The sequence below is a fragment of the Entelurus aequoreus genome, linkage group LG01 (genome assembly GCF_033978785.1).
Source record: "Entelurus aequoreus isolate RoL-2023_Sb linkage group LG01, RoL_Eaeq_v1.1, whole genome shotgun sequence".
Classification (NCBI taxonomy): domain Eukaryota; kingdom Metazoa; phylum Chordata; class Actinopteri; order Syngnathiformes; family Syngnathidae; genus Entelurus; species Entelurus aequoreus.
This window is the reverse complement of record NC_084731.1, coordinates 31,501,275-31,512,834: the sequence shown is the minus strand read 5'-3', so window position 1 is coordinate 31,512,834 and position 11,560 is coordinate 31,501,275. Positions and strand designations below refer to the sequence as shown.

The 11,560-nt window shown below is 44.2% G+C and overlaps 1 protein-coding gene across 1 annotated transcript; it reads right to left on the bottom strand.

Moving 5' to 3' along the window:
• Window positions 1-555: 555 nt before the first annotated feature.
• On the bottom strand, window positions 556-11,182 carry pck1 (phosphoenolpyruvate carboxykinase 1 (soluble)). The gene is made up of 10 exons (XM_062047681.1): window positions 11,140-11,182; window positions 10,807-11,063; window positions 10,351-10,535; window positions 6,206-6,409; window positions 5,880-6,067; window positions 5,643-5,805; window positions 3,154-3,378; window positions 2,921-3,052; window positions 2,757-2,852; window positions 556-1,436 (listed from the first exon to the last, which is right to left on the bottom strand). Exons 2-10 carry the CDS (start codon window positions 11,028-11,030, stop codon window positions 985-987), a joined length of 1,869 nt encoding a protein of 622 aa, XP_061903665.1. The 5' UTR covers window positions 11,031-11,063; window positions 11,140-11,182; the 3' UTR covers window positions 556-984.
• Window positions 11,183-11,560: the final 378 nt, after the last annotated feature.

Genomic DNA, 11,560 nt, shown 5'->3' with positions numbered 1-11,560 from the left:
AAGGCAAAGCTCTCAATTTACCGGTCGACCTACGTTCCCATCTTCACCTATGGTCATGAAATTTGGGTTATGACCGAAAGGACAAGATCACGGGTATGAGCGACCGAAATGAGTTTCCTCGCTGGGTGGCGGGGCTCTCCCTTAGAGATAGGGTGAGAAGCTCTGCCATCCGGGGGGAGCTCAAAGTAAAGCCGCTGCTCCTCCACATCGAGAGGAGCCAGATGAGGTGGTTCGGGCATCTGGTCAGGATGCCACCCGAACGCCTCCCTCGGGAGGTGTTTAGGGCACGGGGAAGACCCAGGACACGTTGGGAAGACTATGTCTCTTGGCTGGCCTGGGAACGCCTCGGGATCCCCCGGGAGGAGCTGGACGAAGTGGCTGGGGACAGGGCAGTCCAGGCTTCTCTGCTTAAGCTGCTTCCCCCGCGACCCGACCTCGGATAAGCGGAAGAAGATGGATGGATGGATGTTTTAGTTAAGAAACCATCTTAGCATTTAGGCTCTTCCTTTAGTACACATTTAAAGCCCAACCTCTTTTTTTTTCTTCAAAATGTTTATTGAAATACTTAAACGTTTAAACAAGAGCCATCAATGGAACGTATACAACATGAGAAAATAAGCAACAGAAGTATGTTAAAATATGTGCACTGTTGATTGCCCTTTTAGGGGCGGGGCTTAGATTGGACTACATAACACATAAAAATAAATTAAAGCAAAAAATATAGAAACGGTGCTTTTCGTTGGCAATAAGTTATCAAGTATAACCAATTAAACAAAATACAATTGCATCAAATAAGCACGCACACTGCAACAGCACAGAGATGAATGGAACGCTTGCAGTTAGCATTGAATGCTAACACTAATATATTTGAATTGTTCACCTTGAATTAGTGACATTTACAGTGAGCTTTAAATCGCTGTAAATGGGACATTCCAGCATGTCAAAGAAAAACAAGAATGGAGTTTTTCCAGTAACCTTTTTTTTTCACATCTGCTTGACCCTCTGCTGGAGGAGCTGCAGCTGCCTCGCCACCTCGCCAGGCAGGTCGTCGTTCACCTGCGTGCTGAAGTACTTCTCCACCTCCTCCACCTCTTTCTGCCAGAAGTCCTGATCCAGAGCGAAGAGCTGATCCAGGTCCACGCTCAGACCCTGCAGGTTCAGGGAGTGTGGGCACGGCAGGTAGCCCACTGCGGACGGCATGGCGCCGGCCTGGCCGTTCAACCGCCGAAACATCCAGTCCAGAACGCGGATGTTTTCGCCGAAACCGGGCCAGAGAAAGCCGGCTGAGGGACTCTTGCGGAACCAGTTGACGTGGAAGATCTTGGGGAGCTTGGCGCCAGGACGCTCTGCCATGCTGAGCCAGTGAGAGAGGTACTGGCCGAAGTTGTAGCCGAAGAACGGGCGCATGGCGAACGGGTCGTGCATGATCACCTTGCCTGGATGAAGGAGAAGAAAACACCTGTGAGATGAGGTGTTAGTGCTCACATTTATCTACATGTTGTTGTTCGGCTTTCTATGCCAGCATAGAGGAGATGTCGCTTTCTAAGACGCCATTTTGTTGTTTTTAGTAGTTCTATCATTTGTTTTTTTCATGTTTATTCAATGTTAGGTGGTGTTAAATTAAAGACTACAGCTGGGAATGTGCTGCACCCATTGATTCCTGGTGAATAATGTATCATGCACACTGTCCTTACACAAAAATTAAAAAGAGAGGTAGGAGAAGAATATACAGAAGGAGAAGAAAAAGTAAAGAATGACAATGTGAAAGAGGAGAAGAATAAGGAGATGAAGGACAAGAGGGAGTAGAAGAAGTAAAAAGTGAAGGAGGGGGGGGGTGAATACAAATGGGAAAGGAAGAAGGAAAAAGAAAAAGGTAGAATAGGAAAAGTAGAAAAAATAGAAGTCATAGGAAAGGATAAGGGGAAAACTAATGAACAAAGGAGAAGACAGAGAGAAAGCGAAGCTGAAGGAGAGGAAGAGGCGAAAAAGAGGTAGGATAGGAGAAGGAGAAAGAAGATATAGGATAAAAGGAGAAAGCAAATGAGAAGAAGAAAAGGAGAAGGAGATGACAATGAAGGAGAAAGAGAAACTGAGGAAGAAGAAAACAGATTTGATGAAAAAAGGAGGAAAAGAAAAAATAGAAAGATAATAAAGAAAACAAAAGAGAAGGAGAACAAAAAAAGAAGAGAAAAGCAGGGAAAGAAGAAAACGAATGAAAAGAATGAAATGGAGACGTAGAAGAAAAAGAAAGAGAGGAGGCGCAGAAAAAAGATGAATATATAGTGAAGGAGAAGAAAATAAGGAGAAAGAGAGAAATGAGAAGGCAAAGGTGAAGGAGAAGATGAAATAGAAGGAGAAAAAAGAATGAGGGCAAGGAGGCAAAAAAGAAGGAGGATAGAAGAAGGAAAGGGGAAAAGACAATAAAAATAAGAAAAAAGAGACGGAGAAAAAGCAGGAAAAACAGAGACAATAGAAAGCGAAAAAGTGGAAAAAGGAAAAGGTGAAGAAAAAAGGAGAGCAAGGTGGAGAAAAAGAAAAAGAAGTAGGAGAAAATAAGTAGAAAAAAGAGAAGAGAAGGAGAAAAAGAAAACAAATGAAAAGAAGAAAAATGAGAAGACAAACAGGAAGGAGATGACAAAGAAGGGCAAAAGCAGAAGATAAATAAGACAACATGAGAAGAAGGGAAAAGAGAGAAAGGAAAAAGCAAAGGAGAAAGAGAAAAAGAAGAAGTCACATGACCTCAACAAGACACTAACCTTTGTGTTCAGCTGCAGCGGTGGCCTCAGACCTCATGGCGGCGCCAACAAAAACTCCATGTTGCCAACTGAAGGCTTCAAAGACTAGCGGCACACCTGAAGAAGAAGAATGGAGTTATTTCCATGCACCTTTCGGGATCATTTGTTTGTTCTGTGCCGCTCACCTTCAGGCCGCCGCCCCCCAAAGATGATGGCCTCGATCGGAACCCCTTCAGGTGATTCCCACAGGGGGTCTATGATGGGGCACTGATCGGCCGGCGTGCAGAAACGAGAGTTGGGGTGTGCACAAGGTTCACCTGCAGAGAACACCAAGGTTGACATTCCTTTATTTTACTCTCTATAACAGGCTTTGCTACACATCTAAAAATCTGACTAATATGATATCAATAAATCTCACCGTCTTCTGGCTTCCACGGTTGGTTCTTCCAGGAAGTGACGCTGACGCCCTCCTCCAGCTCCTCGTCCATACCCTCCCAGTGCACGCCGCCATCACTGGTCTCTGCCACGTTGGTAAAGATGGTGTTCTTGGCGATGGTCGCCATGGCGTTTGGGTTCGTTTTGGCCGAAGTGCCGGGCGCCACGCCGAAAAAGCCGTTCTCTGGATTGATGGCGCGCAGGTTGCCTGGCGTGAAGTAGAGGGTTAAGGTAAGGTCTTTACGGCTGGCGGTCCTCTGATTGGGCCCCATTCAGCAACCGTTTTTGAGAACAAAATTTGTTCTTAGGCCCACTTACGAAGTTTTTAAGGAGATTTTTGTATTCACCAATGTTTTCTTATAGCTGGGATTTGTTCGTAGGTAAGAACAAAATCTACGAGTGCTCCAGAGCCCTCTTATGGTGGCCTATTTGTTCTTAAGTGTGACAAGTTCCCTTACTTCTATTGTCTAATGTTACATTAAAGGCCTACTGAAATGCGATTTTCTTATTTAAACGGAGATAGCAGGTCCATTCTATGTGTCATACTTGATCATTTCGCGATATTGCCATATTTTTGCTGAAAGTATTTAGTAGAAAACATCGACGATAAAGTTCGCAACTTTTGGTCGCTGATAAAAAAGCTTTGCCTGTACCGGAAGTAGCAGACGATATGCGCGTGACGTCACCGGTTGTGAAGCTCCTCACATCTGCACATTGTTTACAATCATGGCCACCAGCAGCGAGAGCGATTCGGACCGAGAAAGCGACGATTTCCCCATTAATTTGAGCGAGGATGAAAGATTCATGGATGAGGAAAGTGAGAGTGAAGGACTAGAGGGCAGTGGAAGCGATTCAGATAGGGAAGATGCTGTGAGAGGCGGGTGGGACCTGATATTCAGCTGGGAATGACTAAAACAGTAAATAAACACAAGACATATATATACTCTATTAGCCACAACACAACCAGGCTTATGCCACAAATTAATCCCGCATAACAAACACCTCCCCCCTCCCGTCCATAGAACCCGCCAATACAAATCAAACACCCGCACAACACACTCAATCCCACAGCCCAAATTACCGTTCAACTCCCCAAAGTTCATACAGCCCATATATTTCCCCAAAGTCCCCAAAGTTACGTACGTGACATGCACATAGCGGCACGCACGTACGGGCAAGCGATCAAATGTTTGGAAGCCGCAGCTGCGTACTCACGGTATCGCGTCTGCGTATCCAACTCAAAGTCCTCCTGGTAAGAGTCTCTGTTGTCCCAGTTCTCCACAGGCCAATGGTAAATCTTGACTGTCATCTTTCGGGAATGTAAACAATGAAACATCGGCTGTGTTTGTGTTGCTGCAGCCGGCCGAAATACACCGCTTCCCACCTACAGCTTACTTCTTTGCTGTCTCCATTGTTCATTGAACAAATTGCAAAAGATTCACCAACACAGATGTCCAGAATACTGTGGAATTTTGCGATGAAAACAGACGACTTAACAGCTGGCCACAATGCTGTCCCAAAATGTCCTCTACAATCTGTGACGTCACGCGCAGGCGTCATCATACCGAGACGTTTTCAGCAGGATATTTCGCGCAAAATTTAAAATTGCACTTTAGTAATCTAACCCGGCCGTATTGGCATGTGTTGCAATGTTAAGATTTCATCATTGATATATAAACTATCAGACTGCGTGGTCGGTAGTAGTGGGTTTCAGTAGGCCTTTAATATCATAGATAGACAGACATATAGCAAAATGAGCAATATATAAACATTTATAAATACCGTGCACACACACACACACACACACACACACACACACACACACACACACACACACACACACACACACACACACACACAATCATCAATTACCGGGGCGTTGATTTAGTGATTGGTGACTCTTTAAAAAGACCAACATGCCTCTCACACCCTGTTGCAACTCAACTCACACAATGGCAATGCTTTTGCTGCTACTGCAAGATGCCGCAGATCGTGCCCTGGAGAGGGAGCGCATATTTCACGACCATGTTGACCTATTTGCCCGAAGAGACAAATATTTATTTGAACGCTTCAGGCTACCTCAGAAGTCCCCCTTTCTTAAACTTACGTTTTGACATTAGGTATTCCTCCCGCGGGATACTACGAATTTCTCTTCTGTAATCTGTTTGTGTTTTCTCTGTATGTTTAATGTTTGGAATTGTGCCCTTATATGGGGAATTAAGGGCGTTTACCTATGCAAATTACGGAATTAAGGGTGTTTACGTATGCATATTGGGGAAATAAGGAAGTGTTTATATGCAAATTATGATAGACATGCACGCGCTAACCCTTTCGCATTCAGCAGGTGGGAACAATTTGGCCGTTTAAGAACACGTCATGAATTTGAATGGACTCCTCTTAGGAAATCACTTAGGAAGAAAGATAGGAGGAGAAGTTAGGAACTTATTGCTGAATGGGGCCCAGTGTCCTCACCTTGTTGGTCAAACTTCATCCAGGCGATGTCGTCCCCGACGCACTCCACCTTCCAGCCTGGCAGCGTTGGACACAACATGGCCAGGTTGGTCTTCCCACAGGCGCTTGGGAAGGCCGCCGCCATATACTTCTTCTGCCCCGCAGGGCTGGTGATACCCAGGATCTGATCAGAAAACGACACAGTTAACGACGCAAGGAGTTCTACTCCTCCAACAATGGCACGGTCCATTGTCTTACCAGCATGTGTTCGGCCAGCCAGCCTTCTTCCTTGGCGAGGCGCGAGGCGATGCGCAGGGCGAAGCACTTCTTCCCCAGCAGGGAGTTTCCGCCATAGCCACTCCCGAAGGAGACAATCTGTTTGCACTCTGGGATGTGGGCGATGAGGGTCTGCTCGGGGTTGCAAGGCCAGTTGTTGACTAGAGGTTCTGAAGACCATAAATGTTTGCTGGAATTTAACATCGGCCCAAGAACAAACTGCAGTTTGCGGAGGTTGAAAATCACCGACCACGGATTAGCTGCAGTTACGGTACTGATGGGCGGTGCTCAAAGAGACAGTGACGTACTTTTTAGCGGCAGCGGACAGCCGACAGAATGCAAACAGCGGACGAACTCGCTGCTCCCGAGTGCGGCCAGAACCGCTTTTCCCATACGGGTCATCACCCTCATGCTGGCCACCACGTACGGCGAGTCCGTCAGCTCCACTCCGATCTTGGAGAGGGCGGACCCGACTGGACCCATGCTGAAGGGAATGACGTACATGGTGCGACCTGAGAAGACAATCGTGTGGTCAGCTCATTATTGTCGAAACAGAATATACAGCACAAAGGACCAGATCGACTAAGATCCTAAATAACACAGGCTAAATAGCGTGTGCAAACTATAAAATTGTGTTAGTGGGTGTGTTGAAAGTGATCTACTAAAACTGTATGTACAATTGATAACAAGTGCAAAAATAATAATAAAAATATATTTGATTTGTATTATTTAAAAATAGCTATGTGCTTTTTTAAAAAGGTAGGTTTTTAGCCGGTCTTTAAAAGCATCCACTATCTGTGGGGTCCTGGGGTGTTCAGGAAGGGTGTTCAGGAAGGGTGTTCCACAAACGGGGAGCGGCAGCTTCAAAAGCTCTGTCCCCCATGGTCTACAGTGAGAATCCGGCATGAAGACTTTGCATGTGCTATACCGGCTGTGACCATGGAGACACTCATTAACCTCCACATTCACTTTAGCATGCTCCAATCCTACTAAAGACTCCTTCATTTATACCAGGGGTCCCCAAACTTTTTGACTCAGGGGTCGCATTGGGTTAAAACAATTTGGCCGGGGGCCGGGCTGTATATGTGTGTATATATATATATATATATATATATATATATATATATATATATATATATATATATATATATATATATATATATATATATATATATATATATATATATATATATATATATATATATATATATATTAGACATGTGTATATATATATATATATATATATATATATATATATATATATATATATATATATACGGGACGGCGTGGCGTAGTGGGTAGAGCAACCGTGCCAGAAACCTGAGGGTTGCAGGTTCGCTCCCCGCCTCTTACCATCCAAAAAATCGCTGCCGTTGTGTCCTTGGGCAGGACACTTCACCCTTTGCCCCCGGTGAAATGAATGATGAATGAATGGTAGGTGGTGGTCGAAGGGGCCGTAGGCGCAAACTGGCAGCCTCGCTTCCGTCAGTCTACCCCAGGGCAGCTGTGGCTACAAATGTAGCTTACCACCACCAGGTGTGAATGAATGATGGGTTCCCACTTCTCTGTGAGCGCTTTGAGTATCTAACAATAGAAAAGCACGATATAAAATCTAATCCATTATTATTATATATATCTATATATATATATGCATTTATATATATATATATATATATAAATGCATTTTTAGACAATATGATTTGCCTGAGTGGCTAGGAGACACCGTGAGTAGCAAGCGGTACAAAGTGGATAAGAAAAGACAGAATTATTATTATTTAAAAAATTTTTTTTTTTCTTTTCTATTTTTTATACTTGGGACTTCCCGCGGGCCTGATTTTGGACGCTGGCGGACCTATGATTTATACAAAGAATATATGCTGATGATTAGAACACTAACAATACCGGGAGGGAAATACATTTATTTAGGCTCGCAGTGTGATTTATCAAGACTAAAAGGGCTTTGTGATCGCTGTTTATTTAGCACATTTGAAATGTGCATGCAAACTGACACAGTTAGGCACAACTTGGGGAGGAGGAAAAGGAGGCGATCACGCTACAAAGACAGATGATGGAGAGAGAATCCTCAGTCTGTGTATGTGTCAACATATTTGGACTGTCATGATTTAAACAAATGATACACATATTGTCTATTTAGCAATATCCTTTTATAGATGTAGAGGTGTTGGCTGACTTAAGGGGCTGATTTAAACAAATTCAATTGATTCCTTTTTTTGTCTACTTCCTTTTTTTTTTTATATAGGGAATACATTATTAAAATATCTGTATCTGTAAAAACTTTTCATGCATTCTTGCATACATTTTTTAATCATTCTAGACAAACCATCACCTCTCGGTGCTAAATATAGGTTCTGTTGTCTAGATCGCACTTCTACAGTATATCGCCCAGAAAAGGTTGGGTGTGCTGCATGCTCCACAATATAATGAAACAGCAAAGGTTGCACCTTTATAGCATATGATGAATGTGGAGGTAAATGAGTATTTCCATGGTGACAGGCAGTAGTTTGTACAACATTATTGTTTTAATAGGGCGGCTTGCACCACTTTTACACTTATAGTCCAAGCAGTTTTATAGTTAGTACATGCTTTTTATACGGTATTTGGATCATAGTAAATCAGGACTGTGGTGTTTTGCCTAGTTGAACCCGCACACAACTATAATCTGTGCCACCTTTTCTGTAATAACGAAGCGCAATCTGGGTAACGGCACCTATTTTTTAGCACGGCAAAGGTGCGCTCCGGGAGATCGCACAACCTGTGTTTTTGCCAATAACTGCAGCCATTTGTGTATTACTGTGTCAGTTTGCACGTACAGTACGTTCCAAATGTCCTAAGTAGAGATGCATAACAGTGGCCACAAAACAGGTATGAGTGCTAATTGATTATAATTGGGTCTCCTCCAAGTATTGTGAGCATTCTAATACTCTGCATATTTTCTGAATGTACACGAAGACCTAAACACTACGGTATTTTCCGGACTACAAGGCGCAATTAAAATCCTTTTATTTTCTCAAAAATCAGCCTTATAACCCGGTGCGCCTAATGTACGGAATTATTCTGGCTCGGTTTACCGATCTCGTAGCTACTTTATTTGGTACATAGTGTAACAATAAGTGTGACCAGTAGATAAGATACGTGTAGACTGCAAGATGACGTCAGTAAACAACACCAAAACTTTAAATGTTCCATTGAGAATACAGAACATTACACACGGCGCTCAAAAATCTGTCAAAATGTTTTAGAACGACTTTAGTAAGCTATAAAGCCACACCACTTGATGGATTGTCGGAGCATTACAGCTACCGTAGTCAGATGTACTGTGCTGCAACATATGGGTATTATTATGGTGCATGTATAAGGACCGCAAAATTGCACATATTAGCAGACATATTATCTGGCGTTTTATTTTGCAATATTGTGCAAAACCAACTTTTCTTACTGTCTGGTACCTGCTGATGTGTATTTGGGATCTGCATAAGTACTGAAAATTTGCGCAGGTCCGCTATTGTATTCTGAGCCGACACCGTAGTCAATAAGCTTGTTCTTTTTCTCTATCTTCATCCTTCGCTGTTGCCATTTCTAATACAAAGTAGTGTAAAGTTCTAACTTACATCTGTGAGTAGACTCGCGATGGAAGCGCTAAAAACTACAGGTGTATTGGGTTTACATAATTCACCCACGGAACTTTAGTTATTAGAGAGTTCCGGTCGGACGGTTTTTCACGGGACACATTTCCGGCGTTGTTGTTGCACTAGTGAGCCACGGATGAGAAGATGCTGCTGCGTTATTGATTTAAGTAAAGTCTGAATGTCATTAAAACAGTTAGCTCCATATTTTGACACTTCTTCCACTCCCGTCCTTGCACGCTACACCGCTACAACAAAGATGACGGGGAGAAGACGCTGCCGAAAAATGGAGCCACGTAAATAAGACCGTCCACAAAACGGCACATACTGAAGAGACTGTCAGAAAGCGGCTAGAAGATAATCTGTAAAACATAATCTGTGCAACGTTTTCACCAAAGAACCACCATTACATGTTATGTAGACCACAAGGAAGTGTTTTAAATTGAGGAAAAAAATCATAATATGACACCTTCAATACGCCTTATAATCCGATGCGCCTTTTGTATGAAAATAGACCTGAATAGACCCGCTCATCGGCAGTGTGCCTTATAATCTGGTGCGCCCTATGGTCTGAAAAATACGGTAAATATAGTACGCTTGCCATTTTACTAATTTAAGAGCTGCATTCCTAAATTGTTTAGCTTATGTGTATGCTATCAAGTTTGGATGTGTTTTAATACACGCAAACCTTTAGTAGATCAGGTCCTTACTGAACGACTACATACTTCAAAGGACCTGCCAGGAACAGATCCAAACATCATGCCAGTGTTTTCTTTGAAACTATTCGAAGTTCAGGGTTTCTGCGCTACCTTTCATGCATCCGGGGAATCTCTGGGCCGACGCTTTGTCAAACTCCTCTGGCGACATCCAGCGGCCCAGCTGGCTGACTCCGCCCCCCAGGGGTGTGGGTACCGTGTCCCGCTGCTCTGTGGTCACAATCACTGTCCTGCTCTCCACACGGGCCACGTCCTTAGGGTCGGTCCTGGCCAGCCAGCTGCAGGAGGTAGAAAAAGACGAAGAAGAAACAGTGAGCACGATCATCAGGCTAAGATGGTGGACTTGAACAAAAGTGTTGGGACATCATCACTGAAGCATCGAACTGCAAGTTTGAATGTGTGAAGTCCCAACATGTTAGTCCATATATTTATTTTCATGAAGGTTCTGCTGAGACTGGACGGACTGGTTTGCTTCCAGTTCGATTGTTGCTAACAGCAGCTGACGTCTGACTAACAACCTAACCTTCCATGATGCTGTGTTCCACCTACCAGTTTTCATACTTGGGGAGCTTCTTGATCAGCCCCTGCTCCTCCAGCTGGGACAGGATGGTCCGGTTCTCTTCGTCGGAGCCGTCGCAGATGTGCAAGGAGTCCGGCTGGCACAGGAGCACGTTGGCCTCCACGAACTCCCTGACGGCCGGGCTGAGGGCGCTCAGATCGCCCTGCAGGACCCGCGGGCTGCTCGGGTTTTGGGACTGCAGCTCAGGAGGCATGGCGGCAAGAGAAGAGAAGACAGGAGAGGAGGTCTAGAGAAGAGAGAAGGAAAAAGATAAGGTGTGATTCAGATCTGCGTGCATGCATCATCATGAAGACAGACCTCACTTGTTGGTGTTGCTCGGCGCTGAGCGTGAGATTATCAGTGGAGGCTTGTCCGCTGCCAGTGGGGTGCACTCCTTTTATCCTCTGGGATGTCCCACCGAGAGGAGGGAGAGGTGTGTGCTCATGGACCTGTTGTTCGTCATGTGCAGCATGCGTGCATTGCAGGTGAATCATTAATTAAGCGTCGGGAACGTAATGCAGAACCGGTTCTCTCTGTACTCTGATGACTTAATAGTGAAAATGTCGATGTCTTCTGCTCTTTACAGTCGATTGATTATTTGTCATCTTATCTGCAGTGATTACGGGCCAGATAAAAACATCCCACAACAAGCAGAAAAAGTCCCCGAGAGGCAATCACTCGCAGAACTTGCATTTGAACTTTGACCCACTTTGCGGCTGATGTAAGTTTAGGCTTTTGAGTCCC

Bases quoted from the DNA above. Each gene is read 5' to 3' on its own strand.
- pck1 (XM_062047681.1), bottom strand. From the start codon at position 11,030: ATGCCTCCTGAGCTGCAGTCCCAAAACCCGAGCAGCCCGCGGGTCCTG. The intron at 10,536-10,806 runs GTAGGTGGAACA...TACCTCCTGCAG, and splicing joins CTCCCCAAGTATGAAAACTG to CTGGCTGGCCAGGACCGACC. The intron at 6,410-10,350 runs GTAGCGCAGAAA...TTGTCTTCTCAG, and splicing joins ATTCCCCGGATGCATGAAAG to GTCGCACCATGTACGTCATT.